Source organism: Chaetodon trifascialis, chromosome 15 (genome assembly GCF_039877785.1).
Source record: "Chaetodon trifascialis isolate fChaTrf1 chromosome 15, fChaTrf1.hap1, whole genome shotgun sequence".
NCBI classification, from domain to species: Eukaryota; Metazoa; Chordata; class Actinopteri; order Chaetodontiformes; family Chaetodontidae; genus Chaetodon; species Chaetodon trifascialis.
In genome coordinates this window covers 14,255,566-14,281,922 of record NC_092070.1, presented here as the reverse complement: position 1 = coordinate 14,281,922, position 26,357 = coordinate 14,255,566, and the positions used below count along the sequence as shown (strand labels likewise).

The window sequence follows — 26,357 nt, the reverse complement described above, 5'->3', positions numbered from 1 at the left end:
TACTTTTGCACAATTGCACTTCTTACTAACAGTAGTGATTCACTCACAAGTACTACAATGAAGTATCTTGAGGTACCTTTACTTGCAAATATGGATTTTCTGTTATAGTTCTACTTCAATAAATTATAATTCAAACTTATAGTGATTAGTTTGTAAACAATGATTTCTATATCATGAAAAATAATAAATACCAACAGTGCATAAAGCATTTGATGGGCTTTAAAATTAGCTTCATGTCAACCAGCTACACTACAATGTTGAGGTTATTGAATTTGTATGATAATATGACACTTTCAATGGGACTCTTTTTCATAATGTCATAATGTCTACTCACTCTTGATACTTAAATCACATTTCAAATGCAAATCGCTCATTTTCTGCTGACTCAAAATACATGTGTTTTATTGCTTTTTTGCAAAGAACATCATGCAACATTCTTTGTGAGACTGTACTTCACATGCAAACGAGCATTCAGGATATCTATCATTTAATGCTGACACACTGATAAGTTGACAATGATTTGCACACACAATGCTTTTAAATAAAGGAAGGAAAGCACTCGTGCTCAATTTTACATATTAAACAACTAAACTAGCAAAAATGACAAGAAGTGTCATGAAGAAACATTCCAGGTCAGAATAAAACATGGATACGAATCTTTACAGAAATGACTTTATCAATTTACAGAAATTTTTACAACATTTGTTATTCATGCAGTTCCCTGTCTTATTAAAGTTTTTGAATTTGAACGCTTCATGAGACAATAGTTTGTACATGAATATATTACAACATAAAACTAGACTCTAAAACTCTCATTTACACATTAACAAAGTCATTTTTCCTTTAAAGCATTCAATTAATGGCCATATATTCCTTAAAATCAACACATATCATAAAAATAATGACACATTATGGCCATATTAGGACTGAATATCTGAATGTGTGCCTTGACTGAGAGTGAATGCAGTATCTAGTGGTATTTTAAGTGGCTTTGAAGATTAATTGTAGATATTTTCTGTTCTATGCCATTGACAGCTAGCAGTGTTGTAAGCAGTGGATTGGGAACAGCCAGCATGAGCGCCGAGGACATCACTCCTTGGGCACCCGGAAGCCATCTTTTTCTTTCCGGAGACTTCTCATGGTTTCAATCGGGTTTGTCTGCTTTACATGATCTTGCACAGACTTCTCTCTAAAATAAACATAAAGAAATATAAGCAGAGCTGTCAGTAATTAGCTCTAAACAGCCAACACTGACACATACATGTGCTGCAAGTTTACAACAAAACATTTTTTGGATGCAATCTTCTGACATAATATTAAATCATGCACTACATACTTGACTCTCATAAAGGGGTTAAATGTGAATTCATCTGCCAAAGTGGACGGGATGGTGGGTTCTCCATTGCTGCACTTGTCCTGTAGAAGAACAAACACGCAGATGCAAAGTTATTTTTACTTTCAGCAGCTTCAGTGCTTGATCATCTGATTGCATGTGACACCTCAGTCAATCACCTTTGCCCACGCTAGCTTCTTCCGAATGACTTCATTGTCTGGCTCCACATGACGAGCGAATTTCAGATTGCTGATGGTGTACTCATGACCGCAGTAAACACGCTTAAACACGAACACAATGCGGTTAGTCAGTCAAACAACATCTCTCATCTCAATTAAATCTTCTGTATTTACTTTCAGAATGATTCATTCTTCAGTGTTGCGTTCAGACTTTCAGTAACACCTTTCACACTGACATTACAGACGGATAGAGATGCAGATATTTACTGTTTCAGGAGGCAGGCGTCCCAGAATTTCTATCAAGGCTTTGTACATCTGCTCTGCTGTACCCTCGAAGAATTTACCACAACCGGCCACGAACAGCGTGTCCCCTGCGTGGGAAAGAAAAGCCTCCATTAATGGTCGCACACAACATAGTGCTGACTTCTTACTGCATCAATATTTATTGATCAAGCTTGACAGATTTAAGACTTCACTGTCTCCAGTATCACGCTGTATCTATATGTGCAGCTCATCCGATCTGAAGGATTAAAGATATCTGACATACCTGTGAAAACAGCTGGTGGCTCAGTGCTGTTTTCTTTTGTCACATAGTAGCAGATGTGACCAGTTGTGTGACATGGTGTAAACAGGCATTTGACATTGAGTGATCCAACCTGGGAAAGAATGGCACCGGTGAGAAAATATCAGCCATTTCAGGCTCATAGTTGGACTGTAGAAGAGACAGTTTGATGGCCTTACTTTGAAGGTGTTGGAATGAGAAACTTTCTTCGTAATAGCATCAACTCTGTCGTCTCCTCCGTAGACCTTCAGTCCGGGCATTAGCCTTACCATCTTCTCATTTCCACTAGCATGATCCCTAAGGAGAGTAACAGCGTGTTGTTGCTGCTCTTTGGTTCAGCAGACGGGTTCATGCAGGTTTAACAGCTTCTTACCGTTTAGCATTTTTGGCTGGTTAGCCTTAGTGTTTTCAGAATGCCTTCATGAATATACTTTATCATACAGGTATTAGCCAGTTTAGCATGTAGCTTACCAGTGGTGATGAGTGGTCAGAACTGTCGTGAGGTTTACACCATGTTTTCTGACAGCTTCAATAACCTGTCAAAAGCACAAAAAGGGCCAAACTGAAGAAGCGCTGACACGAGGCATCAATTAATTAAATCAAATGAAAATTAATCACAAGCAATTTTTGATCGTTGTTTAAGGGTACAGTCACAAGTGAGGATGAAAATCCATCTTCTCATATGTAAGGATTTGCTGTGTGTTTCTGTTTCATATGATTACAAATTAAGTATACTTAAATGTAAGCACGTGCGTGCGTTGCAATGTAATATTATATAACCAGTGGTGGAAAAAGTGTTGAGATCCTTTGCTTAAGCAGATAAGAGATTTTGCCATATCTGTATTGTGATAAGTACACAATAATACCTCTGGGTGTGTAAGGACAGACAGACAGACAGACAGACACACACACACACACACACACACACACACACACACACACACACACACACACAAATACAAGTATACAATAATAGTGGATTTCAACAACAATTCATCATATCCTATAGAGTAATCACATGTTCTGCTTATGTGAAATAAATGTCGAATGTAGGGGAGTAAGAAGTAGCACAGGATGGAAGCGATACAGTAAAAGTACCTCAAACATACTTCAGCACAGAATATATTACACAGTGAAATGCACAGACCTTCACTGGCTCCACGGGGTCAACGATAGCTGCTTCTTTGGAGTCCACATCAATCAGCAGGTACATGTAATTGTCGCTGAGTGCTGGGAGAAGTTCAATCTTCATGTTTGCTTGTTCCACCACAGAGGTCTTCCTCACTGCGCTGTGAAGGAGAGCAGCTGCTTGGGCCTGGACTTCCACAGGTGCTTCATGAGAGGTTACAAGTCAATGTTTGACAGGCTGGCATGTTATGTTATGACTGTCTGGCATGAGGACACTGTTAATAATTCTTTTGATTGCTGTACTCTTTCCCTAAACGTGCTTATTCCGTGCGGCCACAAACACCAGGAAACCGTTGGCGTTAGACAGCAGCCACTGGCTGGACGAGTACACGACACCACCATAAAGTAACCAACGTTAGCTTCAATGCTATCTTTCATAACGCATTACATTTATGTCACCTAGTTAGCTATCTGCCGCAGTATTGATCTAACCTGACTGTCAGGGGGTAGATTATGTAAGAAGGTGCAGGTGTTTGCTTAGTCAGGCCAGCTGTGTTCATCTGACTCCTCACAAGACACACCAAAACAAAACAAAAAAAATCGGTTAAGCCACCCGTGACTAGTTAAAATCCATGTACACAAGCTAACGTGCTAGCTACATGTTTGTATACTAACAATTGTGATGACATACCAAATTTGAAGGCTGTTGCAGCTCCAAGCAGAGTGCAGGCACTCCCTACTAGTGACTTGAATAACATATCAACAGCCCCTCTTTCCTTATCACATTCGTATGGACAGAAAAAGTTTGGCTACTGCCTCAGTTCCGCTTCAACTTTAACCTCCCAGGCTCCACCAATCAACCCAGGCGGAGTACATCATGACTAAACAGTTGAACGCGTGATGAAATGGCTATTTACACACTTCATGATACACGCCGAATCATGAAATATTGATTTGAGTATATATGATGGATTTCGTTTTACCCTTTGGTCTGCTAAAACTTTCAAGACATCGATTAAAATGATGTGGTTAGATTTTCTCTGTATGTCCTTTCAGGCTTGCCGTAGGTTAATGATCTTTCAGGAAGTTGTCGGTCAAAGTTTATTCAACCTGGTGCTGACTGCTTCAGAGCGGCTGAAACCTTCACATTTCTCCGCAATGACAGCACGGAATATATCTCGGTTTTGGGAATGGGGGCGGAAGATAATTTGCGTTGGGAGAAACTATGCAGACCACGCCAAAGAGCTGAAAAATGCAATTCCTACAGAGCCGGTGCTATTCCTGAAGCCACCCTCTGCATATGTAAGAGAGGGTTCACCCATCCTGGTGCCCCTGTACTCCAGCAACCTGCACCATGAAGTGGAGTTAGGGGTGGTCATCGGGAAAGGGGGCACGGCCATCCCCGAGTCCGCCGCTATGGAGCATGTTGCGGGCTACGCTCTGTGCTTGGACATGACAGCACGGGACATCCAGGACGAGTGCAAGTCCAAAGGTCTTCCCTGGACCCTGGCCAAAGCTTTCAACACCTCCTGCCCCGTCAGTGAGTTTATCCCCAAGGAGCGCATCCCTGACCCGGGCAGTGTAAAGCTGTGGCTGAAGGTGAACGACCAGGTGCGGCAGAGCGGCTGCACCTCGCAGATGATTTTCTCCATCCCCTATCTCATCAGTTACATCAGCGAGTTCATCACCCTGGAGGAAGGGGATCTCATCCTGACAGGGACCCCCAAAGGGGTGTCCGCCGTGCAGGAGCACGATGAGCTGCAGGCTGGGATCGAGGACGTTGTCACCATGAGCTTCAGAGTAGACAGACAAGACCAGTAGTGACAATAAAAAACATGAAATAAATACTCAGACTCATGAAGAGAGGTTTTTTTTGTTTTTGTTTTTTTTTTACTGGAAAGTTGAAGCTATTTTTCAATATATTTTCAATATCTGTTTGGATCAGCAGGTGGCAGTGCTGTGCCATCATATTTCTGATTCTTCTGCATTGAAAAGTATTTGAGAATAAGTTTGCAAAACACAGTTTGGTTACATTGATTGATCTCATGATCTGCTTCACTGTATTATCTGCTGAAATCAGAATAGGAAAAGCATCCAACACCCACTGTCGCTCTCTTTGTTACAGATCATCAGTGGTGGGAGAAGCATTGTGATCTTGTTCTCAAATAAAGGATGCAGTAATGTCTTTTAAGTAAATGTCTTGCATTCAGAATTTATGTAAACATATGAATGTGTTATCAGAAATAAAGGTAAAGGTTGTTATTACTGGAGACAAAATAACTAGCAGTGTCAAATTAATACATTATTAGATTATTTTTAATGCATTAAAGTTGAAGTATTTGAATATTTTGGCTGAGTAGATGGAGCTACTTTTAACTATTTTAAATGCTGTATATACTGAGTTAAACTTCTTTCACTACTGGAAGAAGTACTGAGATCCAATACCACAATGTGGAAATACTCTGTTACAAGTAAGAGTTCTGTATTCACAATTTTGCTTGAGTGAAAGTACAATAATATTAGTAGCAAAATGTACTTAAAGAATTCAAAGTTGAACTACTCATTATGCAGAACAACCCATTTCAGAGTAACATATGTACTATTACAGAATTATAATTAGTGATGCATTAATGTGTTCATCACTTCAATGTTGCAGCTGGTAACTGCACATTTGTATTTTTAATACAAAATATAATTAACAATAAGTTATGATGCTATTATTGTAGACCAAGCAACTCATCAGCTCATTTGAATGACTTTGTAAACTGATGGGTAGCGTGGTACACAATAGTACATCATAGTTTATTGTTATCTATACTTTGTACTGAAAATGCAAACCTGAGATTCATACTTGAAAATTGAGTAAAAACTTAACATTAAATGCTTTATAGACATAATACATTACTAATGAGTATAACCCCATCAGGCATGCCCAAAATGTCATGATAACATTGATAAAGAAATAAAAATGATCTAGATTAAAATCATAATCTGTGTAAAACCAACAGTAAAAAACACCACCGTCTACAGCATTTGACTTTCTCATAGCACATACATGAGTGTATTTTTGCCAGCTGGTGTAATTATGATAAAAAGGACATTTCTGACCGTCACGTTCAGCAGCACAGTCTGAATTTATGTGGTGCCCCCTTCAGAAGCTCCTGTGTGAAGCAGAGTTTATCCCAGATGAGTTCAAGTTGAGAAAATATTCATGTTAGAGAGCGAGTTTAGAGGACTGAGGGTTTGGCACTGGCTAGTTGTGGTTACTCTTAAATTTGGAACACATTTTGCTGCTTGTTGGATTAGCCGAGACGTGTTTTCCTCAGAAAGTTTGATGGACCACGTTTCTGCTGCAAACTACCATGTGGATACATTTTTGTAGCTGCACAGTGAACCCCGTATGCCGTCTGGTTAGTTAACAATCAAATTCACCAAAAAGACTCCCCTTGCCAGTATCATTCAGTGAAACTGTGGTATTTCTGTTCATCTAGAGTAATTTTGGCTTTCAGGCTGTGTACCTTCATCATAACTGCATTCTTCCTGGACTGTTAAACATCTGTTCCAGGTTCAATTACAATTCTCCCACAGGCTTCTCTGTTTTCAGGATCAATCAGAGCCTCCATCAACCTGTCCCAGGCCAGTCTGCTGTAACCTGAGTCTGTGTACATCATCTCCCCACACCTGTGGGGCATGTTATCTCCAAGACTAACAGGACCCAAGCCCTGGCCCTCAGGGGACGCCAGGGCTATGCACGTCCATCATTAGAGCAGTTATGACAGATTCAATTAGATTTGGGATCTGGGAAATGTGGTTGTGGCCTGTTTTTTACCCCCACCACGTCAGCACACCAGCGCACAGCATGGCATGCACACACAGGTGTCGTCTTTTACGAGATATGAATCATACTATTCATTGTCCCCGTGTGACTGAAGGTATTACACCCTCACATGTTTTAACAATGGCTTCAAAGCTCAGGCTCAGCTCTGGTTTAGCGTTCACCACATGAAGCGGTGTGTTGTCATGGAGCTGGAGTCTGAGAAGGCATATTTGACGCTTTCAAGGGAGAGGGGATTACGTGGAGACCACCGTCTTCCGATCTAACACACACTGACAGTGTGTCACCTGCGACATGAAACCAATCCAGGGGGTAACTGAGCCAAACTGTAGAGATTTGAGGGAATTCTCTTGTAAACAAACCATCTAGTACTGAGCAAAAAGTGCCATGAGGTTGACTTCGGTGGCTTTGAGTGAAATATCTCAACTCTTCTTGGACAGATGGTCCTGAAATGGGGTAAACACATCTGCATCGTCCTCAGAATGAACTGCTGTCACTTTGGTCATCCCCTGACTTCCAGCCTTCCACCTGTGTGCCAGAGTACAACCTCCCATGACATGGCTGGAGGCTCTTGGTCTTGTTATACTTGTTATATGCACTCCTTTAATGTGAGCCTCTATTGACTTGATTCAATGCTGTGTATTCACAAGCAGGCCAAGATGTACTGTGCAATGACAACACAGGATATGCTGAGCGGTTGAAAGTAAGTCTTGTTTTACACCTACTGGAACATGCCATATGTGACATATTACCATGGACATGTTAAAACATCTGTTTGTACCCATCAGCTCATCAGTAGTTAGTGCAGAGGGATCTGACTTGCTGGAGGTTGCTGGGTCAAATCTCTCATGTTCACTTGGAAAGGAGCTTAAACGTGAAAACCTGCTTGAACATGTATCAGTAGTTCATATGGATCCTGAAGGGGAAGTCAATTGTAGTTAGTTTTTTTTTTTTTTTTTTACAATGAAGTCCAGTTAAATTAGTCTTTATATGAAGAAACATGTAATTTCAGTTGAAATCGCTTACGGTAACAAGAACCTCTTTTGATTAGAAAATGCACAAATACTACAACATAATCTTCCTTAGATGCCTGAAAGGCATCTGAAGATTTGAGAAGACTTTGCACTGACCTTTTTTTGGCGCACCAGCCCTTGACATTAAATTACTGCAAGGTCCAACATGTGAAAATGTTTTATAACTTGGCAATGTGTGTGTGCAGAAAATGACCATTCGTGCTACCTCTCTTTGCGTGCTGCACTGTATGTCATCAGACAGGGCTGCGGTGTGGCCATTCTTAGAAAAAAACCACCGACACACACACCCGCTGGAAGGACTGAGTCAAACAGGATGCATGTGACATATCACATCAAAAAGACACACACTCACATGGCCTGGAAGTTGATTTTCAGTTTGTTTTTGGAAAGGCAGAAGGGCCACTGTGTGTGTGTGTGTGTGTGTGTGTGTGTGTCTGTGTCTGTGTGTCTGTGTGTCTGTAGTGTATGTGTGCTTAAGTTTAAACTTGGATGTAAACCCGGTTCTTAAAGTGAATACACCTTTTTTTCCCCCCATTTCCAAAATCAATTATGAGTTTTGACCAGTTCTGCATGTAAACAATTACAGCGCCTTCAATTAACCAATCTCATACAGAATGAAGTGGGTGGTTGGGGATTAATAACACTGTCGAGCAAATCAAGTACCAATTTGTGATTTTTTATAGGCCAAACTTAAGGGCTGCAATTCATTCTTGCAGAATAATGAATGGAGTTTTTGGCAAATGAAAAGAAGCCATGCGTGAAGGCCAGGTGGGAGCCTCTTTCATTCAGAGTGATTGACTGTACGTAGTGTGTTAACATTTTGTTTGAAGATGCAGGTGGACGGCAAAGTGGGAAGTGTGGCGTGGAAAATACTGGAGACTTTTAACAACTAAGCGCAGAATTGGATTTAAGCTTGTTTCATCCATACAGATGTGCGTAAATCTCCAAAAGAGTACGGGTGTTTCCAGAAGAGTTGTTTTTTTAAACTTATTTTAGGAATGCAGCTTTATTTCTCAGTGTGACAGGTTTCCATCCATCTGGCAGCGCTGTCTCAGTTAGTACCTCATCAACCAAGCTCAAGCTTCTCTATAAACTTTGATTGTTCAAGTTTTCCAATCAAGGCCCACTAAACAGTCTGGAGCTGGAATTTTGAAAGCTAAAATGGCAACAGAGGCATGCACTGAAATATGTCCAGAAAAGCAATGTTGTAAAATCCTATTGTAAAAGTTCTTAATGCCATATCCCGAAAAAAAGTTCCCCAATTTGCGCTGAGCAACCATGACCATTTGAAAATCCCTCTAACCCAAATTACTCTCTCATCAATTAAAGCTGGAGTCACAATTTAACAAGATGCTGTGAGGCCTAAACCACAGAGAAGAGAGAAAATCCCCCAGCATTTCTTCCCTGAATCGAAGGAGACTGTGGTACGGGTGGAAAATGTGTGGAGTCCTCAGTATGAACCGTCTTCATTTGTGGCTCCTCAGAGGGAAACCACTTTTACACTCTAATCCTACTTTTTATCTGCTGTGTAGGAATCAGCCTCCTTTCCTTCAGAGCGGTTCATCCCTCCCTCGGAGTGTTTCTCATTAGTCTGCCATGTGCCCATTATTCCCAACGAAGAGGCACCGCACAAAATATAGATCCCTCATCACGCCTAATCTCAGATAGTCACAGTGGCCTGTAACTCAACCCACATTGGGCGATTTTCACTCATGCAAACAAATCCACAATGGTAGGAATCGATGGCACGCAATAAATTGTGGGCTCAAATGCCTGGAAGCTGCATGCCAGCCAAAGCTAAACAAATTACCATCCCAATGAGAAGGGAAGATTTGCAGTTTTATGGACGTGTCATTTATTGTCTTTGCCTTTGACTTAAATTGAGCTATTGTAATCCAGAATATCTTCAATTTCAAATAAAAATATATCGCCTGTCAATCATCTGGACAAACCCCGAAGAAAGACCAAAACCAACAATGAATTGATGCAACAGGTCACCAAAGCTTAATATGTGTTGCTCCTCTGAGCCAGACAGACCCCCACTGACGTATTCCTTCATTCCAATGAAAATGGACACTGTAGTTTGTCCTGAGTCAATCCCACAGACAGATTGAGGAAGTGAGAAGGTACTGAGAGATGAACTAACACGTTGTTAATTCAATGTTTTTATGGGATTTGTTGACCGTGAGAAAAAATATAAATATATTGTATCATTCACTTCAAGGCTTATGTGTTTCATTTAAAATCTGATGAATAATAGTTATTACAATAAGATGATAAAGCATTTCCCGTTGCTTGTGTTGGTTTTGTATTCTGAAGTCTTAAATATTGTATTAGTGTAAAGTTGAATCCTCAAATAAATATGAGACAGAAATGCAATTTTCAGACAGCAGGACTGATAATGTCGAGAACTGTGGCATCACCGTACTCTGCTGAATCACTCAAATCATGAATTTTCTGAATCGCCGTATACCCAAAGTATTGATGACAGAGTCATAAAACGTGACTAAATGCTGGTGGTGACTACAGATTCTTGTGGCAGCCACAAGTGGAGGTTGTGTGTTCATGAGCTCAACCAGAGCAATGTGTGCAAACACAGACCAGAGGCAGTATCGTAAGACTAGTTTACTTAGATCACACAGTTGGATGAGGTTATGGTTTTCTAAATATGTAGTCGATCGTTTTTACTAACATCAGCATACATCTTCACGTCTCGCTTTCAGGGAACATATTCTCTGTCATTCCTCCTTTTTTCTTGCTCTTTCTTCCTTCACCTCAATTGGATTTCTCACATCATTACCAGCGTTTAGTGACAACTATAGATTATACTGAATGTCCTGCTGATTTAATGGAACTTAACAACTGGGCTAGTCCTGCGAACACTGATTCTAACATCTTTCCCAGATGGCAGAATGGGAAATCAGTTATCTTTACTGCCTGCTGCTGGGCTGGCACAGCGGAAAAGCAGCTATCACTATGACTGGTAATACAGAGTAATAAAAGTTGGCACAGATGAAGTGAGCCAGGCACACTTAAATTTTAGCGAGGCCCACTAAAAGCTTATGCCAGACATATAAAACAGAGGGGGGATGTGACAGAAATACTGACAGGAATTAGAGAAGGCAAGATGTATGGGGAGAGCCAAAGCAATGGGTGTGTGTGCATGCAAACTTGCACGAATGCACACACTGGCATGCTAATGCAAGCAGCCACTAATTTTCTTCCCTCACAAACTGCTTACGTTTCCACAAGCAAAGCTCACTGTTAATCGATTTGATTGAATAGTTTTGGTTTAATCATTGGCTGAAAATACTGCCCAGGCATATTTCCATACATTGTCCAAAAAAACCCAAAAAAACATCTGCAGTGTATATTTCAGACCTTAAGTGGGTTCCTTTTTTGGTTGTTCCACGAGAGCAGATGTTTTTTTGTTTTTTTTCCTCCCATGCAGGATAGTTTACCATGAAAGAGACTAGCTCTAATTCTGAGCCCAGAGAGGAAGGAGGGGGCTCTCTAAGTGAGCTGACATCTTTCATAATTAAAGGCCACAGCGCACGCAGGCCTCAGACTGTACATGTGGTCTCACTGTGTGGAAGTGGTGAGAAGGAAAAGCCGTGTGAGAGAGACTGAGGAGGAGAGGGAAGAGACAGAGTGAGAGTTCTCTCCAGAGAGAAAATAAAGTCAGCGAGGGAGCAAAAGTTTGAGAGCGTAAATAAAGGAGTGAGGAACAGCTAGACCAGGACGGTTGTGGCTGCACTAACAGGGTTATCATTGAGGAACTGACCATTCAGTACCCCCACACCCCTTTAAACAGTGAGTAAACTAGGGACAGATGTACTTTCTACCCTGCAACTGTCAGTTTGGTCTGAACTGACCTCTGCTGCTTTATGAGCTGTAACTGTTGCTAACAAATTGAGCTAACTTTAACTCCAAGTTTTGGGTTGAAATGGCGTCTATAGCCGACTTTTTTCTTGATGATGGCTGATTCGTGTTAAAGCAAGAACAAGTGTTCACTGCAAAAACTGAAATCTAAGTAAGATTGAATATCAAGAATAACAGGATGTATCTTTCGTCCTTAATTACCTGAATAAGATATTGGAAGCTGTCCAGTGGAGGGGTTGAGTGAACAGTGGCTGATCCTTCCACAAATAGGAATAAGAATAGGTATAGGTTTCAACTGCATTCATTCCATTTGATGGATTATGAGAGCCATGTATGCCTCTATATAAATATCCTTAGCTTGCTTTATAACTTATTTAGCCAATTGTAACACATGATAAAATATAATAGATTGCACTCTGGAAGGCAAAATCAGATATAACTTCACGACATAAAGAATCAGAGTCAGATCTGAAGTTTTATACACACCGCTGTGCTTTGTGTACACATGGAGTTTAAGATGGTTCAAAATACTCACACAACAGTCATTTATTTGAAGTGAACGACAGTGGATACAATTGTCCAAGGCAATTAAAATGTAGCTTCGAGGGGGAAAATATCTACAGATACTTACAAATGGAATGTGTGTGCGCTTTCTGTTGTTGCACATTTACTATTTACACATGAGGTATTATTGGTGTATCAACTGCAATGTACTGAGAAGTATCCTGCAACATCAACTAAGACATGTAGCATTTTAAAGACCATTTGGAAACAATAAACGTAAAGAAAATGTAAATGCAGCCATAGTGAAACTGCTAATAATTAAAAAGAAATAGTGGTTTATCGTGGAGTATGACACTTTTTCCAATGCCCTGTCGATGAAAACGTAATCACTTTTATGTCTTGCTTTGTCGTGTAATAAATACATTTCTTTCATAAAAGAAATCCGTAACTGTTGTATTTCAAATCAACAGAAACTATAAATACCAGCTCATTTTATACACAAAACATAAAGAAGGTCAAAAATTATACTCAAAGGCAAAGTTTGCTTTCCCTTTGGTTTGTAGTTTTCTTCTAACTTCCGTATGACAATAACATTAACATACAAGCAAGAAAATGGTTTAATAATAAGCCATTAACTATGTGTGTAACATATATTGGCAGCACTGTGTCCATGTCAGTTTCTACTCGATCAGCAAACAATGACAGTTCATGTGCTGCATGTCATGTTGATTCCACTGAGGCAGAATTCAGTTTGTGGAGTCCGTATTCCTCTACCCTGTCCCTGAGAACATCAGCCCTGTGGAGCATTTAACCGTCTCCAGAAAGTAAGAGATTGGCTTTTGTCTGAGCTAGGAATCTCTTCTTAGTCCCAGCCAAAGTCTTGTCCGCTCATCTGGTAGAAACGGTGGTTGAAGGGCTTGTAGAAGTCTCTGAGTCTCTGCAGGACTTCAGAGGGGATCTGAGGATGGGGTCTGCCCTTAGACTTTCCGAGGCAGCGGGGTCTGCTGCTGCCCTCGGGCTTCTTCAAGCAGGGGAAACCTTTGGTCTGGTTGAAGTAGAAGTGTTTGTCTGAAACGACCCTTTTCAGACCCAGAAAGTCCTGAACCCGGCCCATCTCCCCAGCTGGATCAGACACTAGCCGCTCACCGCTAACAAACAGAAAATGAGACAAAGGGAAGTGCTGAAGCCAGTTCTCCAGATGTTTGGCGTAGAGGCCGATGCGGACGGCGCTCCATGTGGTGTCAATCAGACCTGTGGAGGAGTTTTTCAAAGCCAGGCTCTGGAAGGATGGAAGGCCCGGGTTCTTGGACAGTGTCTGTGTGTAGTCAGATACAGCCCGCGTCACAGGATCCCTGACCACCACAATGAGCTTGGTATGGCAGTTCATAGTGCAGACACGGCTGGGAGCCTCCTTTGTGACAAAGTAGCTGGGAGTCTTCTCCATGGTGATTTGGCCGTCCAGCGTCCGAGGCATCAGGTTCCTAAATGAAAAGAGTAAAGTGGTCAGACACAATATTAAGATTTTTTTGGGACAGTTGGGGCAACCGAACAAACTGTAAACACAACACTGTCATGCAAAGTTGGTATGATGTTAACAGTCGCACAAAAGACACAGAGAAAAATTAACATTCATTTAGAGTTGAGTTTGTGTCCGACTGAGTAATTTAAATGCAATATTCGCCCTGTTTTAGATCTGTTAAGGATTTCAACCAACTCCTGAAGGAAATATTTGACTCTTTAGCTGCTTCACGATGTTCACCAGCCTGTTGTTAACTTTGACTGTTCGCCTTTTGGTGCTGAGCAGGTAGCCTTCAGTTGGTTTATCAAAGCTTTTTCACTGAAACAGCTGTCTGCTACATCTGGAAACAACGCTAATGAGAACAGCGAGACTGAATCAAAACAGTTAAGCTGTGGGCCATAAAACCGAAATAATTAGCTAAAAGACTCTAAAACACTGAGGGGAACTTCAGAGTGGGGTGACGCTCTATGGATCAGTATGAGTGCCCACTTTAACATTCGATGTAGACGTTTCATCAATTCTTAATATAAGAATACAGATTCATGCAGCTTTTTTGAAAAGCGCCTAAAGAATAAAAAACACGTACACTGTGCAAGATAGTATCATCCCACTCGTCAATGTAATAGATTCTATTTTACAGACTTCACTGAAACGAACATCAAGAGACAAAATAAACACTTTATATACACTAAACACTAAAGTACCCCAAAATCTGAGATCAAAGCTTCATACGCTGTAGTGTGTTTATATACCAGGGTCCCAAACAGCCATCTGAGTCTTACTGTATGGCCTGCACAAAAGCACCATCCGCTCACTATGGGCCTGATGAGTCAAAACCACAAAGCCTCAAGAACCACTTAACAGCAATTTCCTACAGATCCCCTCCTTTCTTCCTGCAAGAGCAAAGTGTACCTCCCAACCCCCCAGCACCCTCACCTCCCCTCTGGGTAACTACAAGGACCCAAACAGACCAAAGCGTGCAGGAAGTGCAACCAGGATGGCAAGCTGCTGAGCTCAGCTAGTGTGTTAAACATATGGCTACAATGAGGAGAGATGCTGTGTAGAATAAGCCAGTGAAGAGATGTGTGCTGAATTATACTGCAGCAAAGAAAAGTTTCTTCTCTACTTTAAAAACAGTGTGCACCTGCTTTTCTGTGAAAGTTCTTCGCTGATTTGATTCAAGGCATTTCATCACACTTCAAAGAAACTCTCCTGCCTGTGACACAGACTGCTTTAATTTCAGCACTATCTGGCAAACCGGCATTGTGGGTATTCAACAGATCCAGCATTTGTTGGTGTGTCTACATGACATTGACAGATTGTGTGAGGCAAAACTGTTGTGGATTTGGATTTGAGAGATAAACTGTTTTGCATGACATGGACGATGAGCAATGTTTAAAGCAGCAAATGAATTGTCTGTAGTTCATTTATTCCACACATCTTATACTGTGTTACTGGAAACAGAGGGCTTTCATGTGGCTTCCTATAAAATAGACAAGTAATGGAGCCTGGGTGCTTTATTTGTTTCAGATTGAAAGTCTGCATAGAGTCCAAATGTCACTGACAAGAGGCCACTCTTGTCCAAATGTGGATCACTGATGGACGTCCAAGGGAAATGTACTTAAATTTTTCCAGTTATTCTAGTGAGATTGTTTGTGGTCAAACACTGATTTGATGTTTAATAAAAAGCAAACTGTGGTATTCATGAAGTAACGGTTCATTGGCCTCATTGCTTGCTTTAAAGAGGAAAAACAGCAAAAGCAAAAAATGCTAATAAATTTGAGCTGATCAGTGAAAAACAACAACCAGCAACTACACTCTTGTTTGCCATGTAGAATGATTGACCTGAGGGAACTAGAGTTAGGAAAAGCATCAATGGCTGAGGAAAGTGCCCCTCCGATAGTTTCAAAGTACATCAGGCAGGTTGACTCCGGTTAGTGGCAGCAGTCAGTAGTCAAAGTACAGGTTCACTGACTTCACTCATGCTCTGTGGTCAAAGGCCACTTAACAAGCATCAGTCATTACAAACTCTTCCTGTGCTGCTAAACTGTTCAAACCCACAGAACTTTATTGCAAGTGGGGATCTTAAAGGAATAGTTTGACATTTTAGAAAACAAACTTATTCACTTTCTTGGCAAGACAGCCAGATGAGAAGATTGATACCACTCTCATGTTTGCATGTAGCTATGGTACATGTGATTCTAGCCGGCGGCTTAGCCTAGCTTAGCTTAGCCGAGGGAGGAGAAATAGCTTGCCTGGTAACAAAATCCACCACCGGAACCTCTAAAGCTCTCCAATTAACAATATGTCTGATTTGTTTAGTCTGTACAAAAACAAAAGTGTAAAAGCAACATGTGGTGGTTTAAGGTGTGTGTATTTGGGGGGTTGGGCGTCTGGGGCATGTCAGACTATTTCTTGGCCTGGTGCACTTACTTCTTGCTTCTATTAAAAAAACCACAACATGTTTTTTATACAATTTGATTCTTGTAAGCAAATAAGATATAGTGAGTTTTACAGGTGTTTACCTTTGGCTGTTCACCCGTTCGCAGTCTTCATGCTAAGCTAAGCTAACCGAATGCTGGCTGTAGCTTCACGCTTAACATACAGGCTAGAAAGCAAATAAATGAATTTCCCAAAATGTCAAAATAATACAATAAAGTTTAATAAGATACCAAATATATGAAGCTGAAAATTTGGGGAAATGTGCGTGAATTGATGCTTAAGATGAAAAAAAGCTACTTACAAAAACAAAATGGTTTATATTTAGAAATGAGATAAGTGTGTTGCAACTATAAAGAAAACCGTATGTAGTTCAAGACTATGACTGTGAGTGTGAGGAGCAAAAAAGATTTATCTGAACTTGTTCTTGTGTAAGTTTCGAGTTTCCCTCTTTACTTAAAGTTTAGCCATTTCAATCCACCCCCATTACATGATCCTCATAATAAAAGACCATTAATTGATTATTACCTAACTACAAGAGCTGCAAATGGCCTATCGCTGCCTGTCTGTCCCCTGTTTATCTGTATCTAATCAATACGTCTGTCTCTATATGACGGATTACTCACTGTGTGTACATGTGCTCCTGTGTGTGTGTTTGTGCACATACATAGACACACATGTGGGCACAGAGGTGTCAGTGTTTAATGATGAGAAACCGAGTGCTCGTCTCCCTCTCTGTCCTCTCCTCTCTCATCCTTAGTCTCGGATTTGTCCTTCACTCCTTGACATAAGTGTCACTTCAGTAATTGACCATAAGTTGTCTTTCCATACTCATGAATAGTTAATGAATTATGGCTTTCCCCCTCTCTCCTCGGGTCCCTATCTCCCTCATCACAATCTGTCTCATTATCAGAGAATCAATAATGGCCATTTTCTATCATAAATCTGTCCCTGTATGTGGTGTCGGGAGAAACTGTAAACAGATCAGGGATGATTCATTTCTTGTCAATTTTGTAATCTTTTGTAATCTTAGAGATGTTTTACAGATCTCTCTCATTTAACTTAAGGAAAATACTTTTCGTTCGACTGAATCTAAATGTGCAAAGAGAGTTAGTCAGGGCACAAAGATGTTTTCTATTTAGCCCAGTATTGGAAAGTCTTGCTGACTAGCCACATTAGTCTGGAACTCCCTGCTGCTTAAAGGATGTAGTGCTTTTCTTCCCTGAAGTGCTACAGTGCTGATTACTTTACTGATATGTTCTAGGCAGTCTGGATCAGAAGATTAAATACTAACCCTAGCAACCCTACTAACCCCCATGTGGCCAAGACACTTCCTGCCCCCCCGAGATTATGGGTTCTCCCACTGAAGTATTGCAGCTTCATCCCCTGCAGCGCCCTAACAAAAGACATTCTGCACACAAAGTAGAGCAGATTTTACACAAAGAGATCCTAGAAATCTAATTATCATGTTGTTTTCTAAAACAAAAACAGATCTTAAATTCCATGTGTTATTATACTCATTTACTGGACCATCTACACTAAACACTGACTTGCTGAAGGAGACTTCTGCTCTGGCAGGCATCTGTACGTCCAAACGCTTTCATAGCTGAGACCCAATTAATGAGGCAGTGGAAAATAAAAGCCGTAAAAATGAGGAGAGCAAACAACAAACTGAGTGAAAACATTTCCCAGCAGTGCTGCTCAGGGGGTGACAGAAGCAGCCTGAGGGCCACGGACGGCCCGTCAGGCTGACAGGATGAATGTGGGAACCTCCATTTACGCCTCCATGCCTGGTCGGCACACATGTTGCTGTTTTCCTCTGACCAGGAAACAACAGCAAAACAACAAAAGTAGTTCAACAAGCAGAAAACAGAGCATCTTGAAGCCACAGGTTGACATTTTGGGAAATATGTGTCTTTGCTTTCATGAGGATGAATTAAAGGAATAGTTCAACACTTTGGTATATGCTTTCTGGTGGAGAAATAGATGAATAGATCAAAATTTCAAAGGACAGTTTGTGAGATTAGAAAATTGATACTACTCTCATCTCTTTCAGCTAAATATAAGGTCAGCTAGCAGCCAGTTAGCTTATCTTAGCATAGCATAGCATAAAGACTAGAAACAGCTAGCTTGTCTCTGTCCATTTGTAATAAAATCCACCTGCAAGCACCTCTTAAAATAACAAATTAATGTTATATCTCGTCTGCTGAATCTGTACCAAATGAAGAGTGTAGAAATGACAAGTTGGAGTTATTTCTTGCCCCAGAAGCATTTTTCCAACCCCACTTCAGATGAAAACCTCCTTCATATGATGAAAGCCTGCATCCCTTTATTTGCTGTCATGCCAGTAAGACTTTGAACTAACTACACTGCACAGTTAGGAAATATTCTGACAAACAATAAATTTATTAAATTCATTGTTGCATGTTGCTATTTTCCAAGTTACACACAATACAGCCTCTATGCTTGACTCAAAGTGTTAACCCATAGTCCTTATTGAAGTTTCCCATTACTCAACACCAGACACACACTGAACATACAGTTAGGAAATAGCATGCTAGCAAGCTAATTCTTGTCTAATTTGTCTGATGATAAGACTTAACTCGAGCAAAACTGAAGTTCGTCATCTTTACTCACACTTATGTGTTAAGTAGTGATGTTTTTTTTTACTTCCTGACAGCGTCAGGCTAGCTCATTCTGTTTCTAGTATGTTAACCTAAGCTAAGCTAACCAGCTGCTGACAGTAGCTTCATATATAATGAGCCAAAATGAGAGTGGTATCAATTTTCTCATCTAACTCTCTGCAATAAAGCAAATAAGCAATATTTCCCAAAACCTAGCACATACAAGAGGTCTCATCACTGTCTGTGGGATAGTAAGGGAGAAGGCCCCTATGCTGTCTATGTGTTCTTTGTCTACAGAAACCTGAGCTAGCAACGGGGCCTCAAAGTGTCATGGACGCCAAAGTTGGAAAGAAACACAAATCAAAATGTATGAAGCCAAATGTTGCCTGAGGACCAGCTTGAGATTGAACAACAACGTTATAAACAGTATTTCATAACACCCAGCGACACAGTGCGTTTCAGAGCTAAAGCAATATGCGACACACACACACAAACACACACTCTCATCACCTCTCTCCATAGGCAGAGAGAGGAAGTGGATGGTTAGAGCCCACTGGGAACCCACATGACTGGCAGAGAGCCGCTGCCACCCACAGATTTTAAATACATTGTTATCCGAATATTATTTTCTTCCTATGAATAATGATGCAGTAATGGATGGAGGGGAGGGTCTTCTCAATAGGAGGTTAGCCGAAGTGTTATGCTTCTGCAGAGACTGTAGCGTTTTATATTTTCATCTTTGGTGGTTTACAGCAGGATGTCAGTGCAATGAGTTTGAGTATGTGTGTGTGTGTGTAAGTGGGTTAGTGGGTGAGTGAGTGGGTGGAGGGGTAAAATCATGTACGTGTGTGTGTGGGGGGCTTTTCTATAAAGAAATTAGATACTTTTTGTTGGTCAATGGTTAATTAGTGACTGCATGCCATATGAGCGTCCAGTCATAATTAGTATTTGGCACATGAAAGTAGCAGTGACAACAGGGTACAAGTACAAAGGATGGACTTGGCTTGAAAATGTCCTATATCAGTGCTTGTACAAAACAATACTTTTTGACACCTTATAAAGAAAATACAGTATTTTTTTCCCTCTTTTTTTCTTTTTAACAAAACAAGCAGTTGGCCAACAACTTATTCAAGACTGAATATCTCTACAACTGCTGGAGGGATTGCCTTGAAATTTGGTTCAGACATTCAAACCGTCTTATGAAAAACTGCAGTAACTTTGGTGAACCTTTCATCTAGACAGAGCTGACTAGCATGACTGTAAACATGTGCAAATCTGGAAATATCTAATCAGAATAAGTCAACAAGACTTTCAGTTAAATTCACAGTTTTTGGTTCTTGATGCTAGGGACGCAAGTTAGATACCTTGTTCTAACACTGCTATTAGCCTGATGCTACACAGAACATAATGATTGCAGCTCTTTATCTCTTATATGAGAATCAGGCTTAAAGATGTGGATCTGTCCAAACCATGTAATTGTAGACTATGTGTGATAAAAGAATTGTTTTTTTAAATTTCCCAGCAGAAATATCATTGTATTTCCACTGGATACCACTGTCTGTTTTCAACCTTGGGTTACTCTTTTTTGGAAGCAGCAGTGCAACTGAGCGTGACTACCAAATACATGAAACATTTCATTTTTGCCAACTGAAACAAAACCATCATTTCTTCACACATTCTTTTCCTCACAAGCTAACTGCAGTCTGACACGACTGAAATCTCAACCAAGATTTTTACAGGCGCCCCAAAACGCACCACAATGCACCTCAAATTATTATAATTTCCACCATATGGTTTGTGAGTGTGGGTGCTTTCAAACCTTATAACATCACCTAGACCCAACTCCAGCCAAACCCCACCACCATTAAAACACAATACAACTCAAAACTACAGAGACCACTTCCTGGTCTGTTACACCAATCAGTCGAGCTCAGCCTCTATCACTAATGGCCTCAAGGCTGGACACAGAATGAGGTGTTGGGAAAATCACCCCCACTCTGGAAAACGTTGCCCTATGTGCATTGAGAGTCCACTTTCACCATTTCAACTGTCAAAAATCCTGACTAGCTTGGTAAGTGTTTGAATCTGACCTGAAAACACTCTGCACACTCTCACCTAACAGATTTAACATTTAAGCAAATCTTAACAGCTCATTATAGAGATTCAGAGTCATTACTTAACACTACAAAAATGAAAAGTCATGTTTATGGCATTGAGTGTCAATCAGGATTAATGTATATTCATAAATGCATTATTAAAATTAGCTCACCAATCAACCAATCTCTGTCCCATATACAGGAAGGTTAAATATTGTGCTGTACTCTGTCATGTCTGATCAGTGTTTCTCAATGTGTTTTTAATTTTCTTTCAATCGAAGACTGTAAAGATATGACAAATTACATATGTGACAACAGACTGCAGTGATCTAACTGCAAACAACTGGTAACTACAGTCTGTTTTATGAGCTGTAAAAGACAGTCGATTTTTGTACAAATAGTAGTAATCTAAAAAAAAGCTATAAGTATTTAATGTTTTTAGTCACTCAGACATATGCAAGGGCTAAAAGGGAATATTTGATGTTTGTGAAAGCTCAGTCAGTCAGATTTGGATTTATAGAAGTAAAACTAAAACAATGGCGAAGATTTTGCTGCGTTATTTTAGAAGACAGTCACCTTTCTGATCTCACAAAACTGCTCCCAGAAACATGATAGAAGATTAGAGATGCATATCAAAAATGACCCATACATAAACACGTAGCCTTCTCTTATTTTCACCTGCTGTCATTACTTCATATCCTTATTTACAAAAATATACATCTTTTTAAGGACCAATGTAATTTCTCCTTGCCCTTGTGCTGCTGCCCTTAATGGATTTATACTATATTTTAATAGCAATCCGATCAGGCCTGGCCTTTGGTGTCAAGGCTGTAGGTCAGCCAATTGACAAGCCTTCAAAATATTGATGGAACTTGTGGACTGATGTTTTTCCTCAAATAGAAATGCGTAAGGGTTTCTATTACAGTTTGTATTTCTATTTTATGATGATACAGTATTTTGGCTCTTGGATCGAGAGCTGTGCAACTGATTAGTGTTCACCTCTTTTAAAATAACAACTGTTTGTCCTGCTACAAAACAACAACAAATGCTCTCATTTGAACGTCATCGAGGAGCTGAAAATACAAAAAAAGACTTGTAAGTTACTCATTCCAGTGCACGTCATGGTCGCAAAGCCGTGACAATCAGAACCATTGTGCCGTGGAAAGCTGAGGTTTTTCAGTTTTCTGTGGTGGCTCTCAAGTCCCATATGAAACCCATCACCCCATGAAGTCCCCTTAAAGCCATAAAACAACACAGAAATTCATTAAATCTTTGCCTCATTTTGAATGCACTATTTGCGGCTTTTCCATTCCCGTAATGGGCTCGTATGCACACATGCAAACGAGAGAAGGGTTTGGATGGAGGGACAGACTGGGTGGAGAGGAAAGAGAGAGAGAACGCTGAATGGATCACTCAAGATAAAAGCGATGGAAAACACACTTGAATGAGGTTTGTCTGACAGAAGACAATGCTGTTGAACAGCAAGCTTGGGAGGGTACTGCTGCATCTGTGAAGTGTCTCCAGCGCGAAGATCGCCAGAGTCTGACAGCAAAGGCTCGATATATGACACACGACTCCCATCCGTCTGCTGAAATCACCCATACAGTTTGCGCTTATTTCTCCATCCAAGACATGTGGAAGCAGGCAGGGTGTCACCACGCACAAACTGTTGTCAGATATGCTAATCTAAAATATGTCTTTGGCAGAGTTTGTGGTTACTTATTATGCGATTCTGATTCATCTACAGAATGATTAACACTTTTTTGATTTGGAGACATTTGAATAAGTTTTTATATTGATTACAGCTAAAACACAAGCATGCAAAGGTCATAAATGTCTGGATGAAAGTCGATAAAGTAATAAGATGATGTAGTTTAATTCCGCCATACTTAGATTAATTTAACGATCCGGTGAAACATTTCTCTTCATACACATCACAGAAATGTGTAATCCTGTTGACCAGAGAGCTGCAGATGAATCTTCAACCAGATAAAATATCAGGGTTGCTTTTCAGAGCCTGTCACACCCAGCAGCATCGTACCAAAGTGTGTGTGCGCATGTGGGTGTGTGTTTGTTAGCTTCCAGAAGAGACAGTCAGGTGAAGAGGACTTGTTTGTTCCACATGGACGACTTCTTGCTGTCACTAACAACCACACACACACACATACAAACACACACACAGCCGCGCTCCATGACTTCTTCTCTGTGGGTCACTGAGGATGACAGCAAGCAGATTTTTCCCAATTTCTGAGATTCGGTGACAATGGGGGAATCATTTTTCAGTGATTTCACCCAGGATCACATTGCTGCTGTCTCTATTGTTGTTGTTAATCCTTCCATCTCTTCTGCACCTCAAGTTTCAGTTAAGTTCACTTCTATCCAAAATGGGAAAAATAGCCAATATTAAAAAACAACAAAATCTCGGTATTTCTAGCTCACACCCGTCAGAACCGGTTTAAGTGGACCACTTGCCCTGCAGTCATTTGTTAAATCCACATAAAAGCTGCTGAAAAATCAACATGAACAAATGCTGAGACATTTTAGCATCATGACATTTAAATTTAATCTGTAGCTACAGAAAAATTTGCAAATTAAGTTGCACATGGAGTATTTCATTCTGAAACCATCACTTGATTTATAGTTAGATTAGTCAATTGACAGATAATTAACTATTTTGATAATCAACTAATCTTTGAGCCTTTTCTTTAAAGCAGAAATAAAATATTTACTGCTTCCAACATCTCTGATCTATGGTTAAGTTGCTTTTCTTTGTCATGTATGATTGAAAACTTGGGCTGAAATTACAATGATTCATTTTATGAAAAAAGTAAATCATCCATTAACTAATAAAATAATCAGCAGATTGCTCATAATGAAAACAATCATTAGCTGCAGCCTTTATTATGACTGATCTAACTTTCACAGACGATGTGTGAGTGTCACTGCTGTGTTATAGCACTAACAAAACTACAGCATTAAAGCACAGCAGCATTGCAGTCAGGCTTATTAAAACACAGAGAAACACACATAAAACGTGGACCTGGAAACACCAGGTCTGCCACAGGTATTTCCACATAAAGACATCCTCCACACTACAGGTAGAGCACAGAAGAGAAGTGAAGCTGGACCAGAGGGGAGAAAGAGAAAGATGATGAAGGCTGAATAAGAGGAGAGAGCAGGATGTGGGAAGAAGGATAAATGTGGTGCAGAGAGACAGCAGAAGTGTAAAAGAGGAGTTGTGGATAAGGGAGCCAAGTGCTAACCTGCATGTGTATTTGGTGCATGTGTTTTTGAGAAACACAGAGAGGAAGCTTAGCAGCATGCTAAAATTATCAGCGGCAAAAGTGTTTCCATGTGTCCTTATGTTCTCAGTTAAAATGCAGCCAAAGGTTTAAAAAAGAGAGAAGATTCAGTTTCACCCCAGCATTTGTTTATCACTGCTCTTCATCCTGTCAAACCTCACTCTGTCACCTTTAATGGTCACAGGTCCAAAAGAGTGGACTATTCTAACTCTGGTGAGAAGCTATGACTGGGACCTTCTCCAGGAGCTTGTGGAACATCTGGAGATGATCAGGATTCAGCTTCATCCAGTCCTGAATCCTTGTTCTGTAGGACCTTAAACTACACCCAAATGATAGCTCTGGTCAGCCCCGTCACCCCCAAACCAGCTGCTGCCACTGAGACAGTAGCTGATAAACATTTTATGGGCCACTGCAACGCGCAGCCTGATGTGATGCATCAGTCAGGGTTATGTCCTATATATGTGCGAAACATATTAGAGTAATCTCTGTGGTGTGTGCATTTCTCGCACTCCGCTCAAGATGGGAATGATGTCATGTTGAAGTGTATAAATGGTGTTTAGATGACTGCCAAGATGATGAAGTGCTCCTTAGAGACCTCACTAGCTTTTTGATCGAGAGTGCAGAATGCAGCCACAGTATTGGCTTATGCTGATCTGAATACAGCAGCCTGTCCTGTCTATTGATGAGGTGACATCAGCGCCTCTGCACAGGTGACTGTGTGTCAGCGCTGAATCTGACCCTGTAGCCTGCACTGGTCATGCTTGAGATAGCACCCAAAGCTTTAGTGTAAAGATTCAAAACTTGACATATTCCTATTGGGAGTTAAAAGATGTTTGTGGCATCGAATAGTGAACTTATAGTCAATGCAGTGCTGTTTAAAACTTGTTTATTATTTTTACCTATAATATTACTTTAAGCTGATTATACATTCTCGAGATGTATAAAAAGTTCCCTCCAGCTTTCATTTTCCTGCCAAAACAACTAAAAGTCAGCCTATTGTGTGCGCATGTGTGTTTGTTGGTGTGTTTCCTACCTGTACCACTCCAGTCCTTTATCATAAAACCTGTCGAAGAAGTGAGGCTCCGCGCCGACCGCCCTCACGTCCGGATGGATGCGGAGAAACTCCAGCAGGGCGCGGGTTCCTCCTTTCTTCACGCCGATTATAATCGCCTGCGGAAACCTCTTGGTCCCGAAAGTGTTGGACACGGGGATGCCGTTGCCCTGGCCGCTGTCCTTTGCGCTGTCCGACATGTATTGGGGCAGCTGTCCCGGCGCGTCCACCTGCTCTGCGTCCGCGGAGGCTGTGCGGTTCCGATCAAGGAGGAGACGCGGCGATGGTCGCAGGTCGTCCAAAATGCGGCGATGATCGTCCAGATTGTCATAGTCTAAAGCTTGTTGGCTGTATAAAGCTCTCGGAGCCGAATCGCAGAGTCCGGTGAGGCAGTAGAAGAAGTAGGTGAAGATCAGGACCATGGTAAAAAACACCGAGACTTTGGACAGCGCCTTGGCGAAATTGAACCTGCCTCTGCATCCACTACATCCCATGAGTCGATCTCCTGCTCGGTGCCAAAGGGCCAAAACTGGGACAGCATGCTTCTTCTTCCTACATTGAGTTGATTCCTTATTAAATTTATCTCGTAGAACCTGTTGCGCCGAAGTGAAGCATCACTTGAAGAGCTTCTGGCAACGGTGGAGAGGTTCAGTGGGTTTGTCAAAAATTATCCGCATAATATTTGTCTCCGTTTTCCCCCATAAAAGACTAAATTATTCCTTATCAGTCGATAAAGTTTTGTCATTTACCATGACTCAGTTATTTGCAGTCAGATGAGACTTGCAGCCTGCGGTGTCTCTGTGCTCTGAGGTCAACTAATCTCTCATTCAAGGTTTCTCCTCTGCTTTTCCGACGCCCTTTTTTACAAG

At 40.9% G+C, this 26,357-nt stretch overlaps 3 protein-coding genes across 3 annotated transcripts; 1 reads left to right on the top strand and 2 right to left on the bottom strand.

Annotated features, from left to right (window-relative positions):
• Positions 1-385: 385 nt before the first annotated feature.
• On the bottom strand, positions 386-4,065 carry LOC139343791 (hydroxyacylglutathione hydrolase, mitochondrial-like). The gene is made up of 9 exons (XM_070981590.1): positions 3,894-4,065; positions 3,222-3,406; positions 2,546-2,610; positions 2,254-2,371; positions 2,060-2,168; positions 1,780-1,883; positions 1,513-1,614; positions 1,337-1,416; positions 386-1,189 (listed from the first exon to the last, which is right to left on the bottom strand). The coding sequence occupies exons 1-9, from the start codon at positions 3,958-3,960 to the stop codon at positions 1,090-1,092; spliced, it is 930 nt and encodes a 309-aa protein (XP_070837691.1). The 5' UTR covers positions 3,961-4,065; the 3' UTR covers positions 386-1,089.
• A 213-nt stretch (positions 4,066-4,278) lies between these two features.
• On the top strand, positions 4,279-5,469 carry fahd1 (fumarylacetoacetate hydrolase domain containing 1). Its single transcript, XM_070981468.1, has one exon. The coding sequence runs from the start codon at positions 4,361-4,363 to the stop codon at positions 5,021-5,023; it is 663 nt and encodes a 220-aa protein (XP_070837569.1). The 5' UTR covers positions 4,279-4,360; the 3' UTR covers positions 5,024-5,469.
• Positions 5,470-13,167: 7,698 nt separating this feature from the next.
• On the bottom strand, positions 13,168-26,027 carry LOC139343726 (heparan sulfate glucosamine 3-O-sulfotransferase 6-like). Its single transcript, XM_070981505.1, has 2 exons — positions 25,471-26,027; positions 13,168-13,938 (listed from the first exon to the last, which is right to left on the bottom strand). Exons 1-2 carry the CDS (start codon positions 25,980-25,982, stop codon positions 13,320-13,322), a joined length of 1,131 nt encoding a protein of 376 aa, XP_070837606.1. The 5' UTR covers positions 25,983-26,027; the 3' UTR covers positions 13,168-13,319.
• Positions 26,028-26,357: the final 330 nt, after the last annotated feature.

Bases quoted from the DNA above. Each gene is read 5' to 3' on its own strand.
- LOC139343791 (XM_070981590.1), bottom strand. From the start codon at position 3,960: ATGTTATTCAAGTCACTAGTAGGGAGTGCCTGCACTCTGCTTGGAGCT. The intron at 2,169-2,253 runs GTAAGGCCATCA...ATTCTTTCCCAG, and splicing joins CTCATTCCAACACCTTCAAA to GTTGGATCACTCAATGTCAA. The intron at 1,417-1,512 runs GTGATTGACTGA...GTTCTTCTACAG, and splicing joins AGAAGCTAGCGTGGGCAAAG to GACAAGTGCAGCAATGGAGA.
- fahd1 (XM_070981468.1), top strand. From the start codon at position 4,361: ATGACAGCACGGAATATATCTCGGTTTTGGGAATGGGGGCGGAAGATA.
- LOC139343726 (XM_070981505.1), bottom strand. From the start codon at position 25,982: ATGGGATGTAGTGGATGCAGAGGCAGGTTCAATTTCGCCAAGGCGCTG. The intron at 13,939-25,470 runs GTAGGAAACACA...CTTTTCATTTAG, and splicing joins AAAGGACTGGAGTGGTACAG to GAACCTGATGCCTCGGACGC.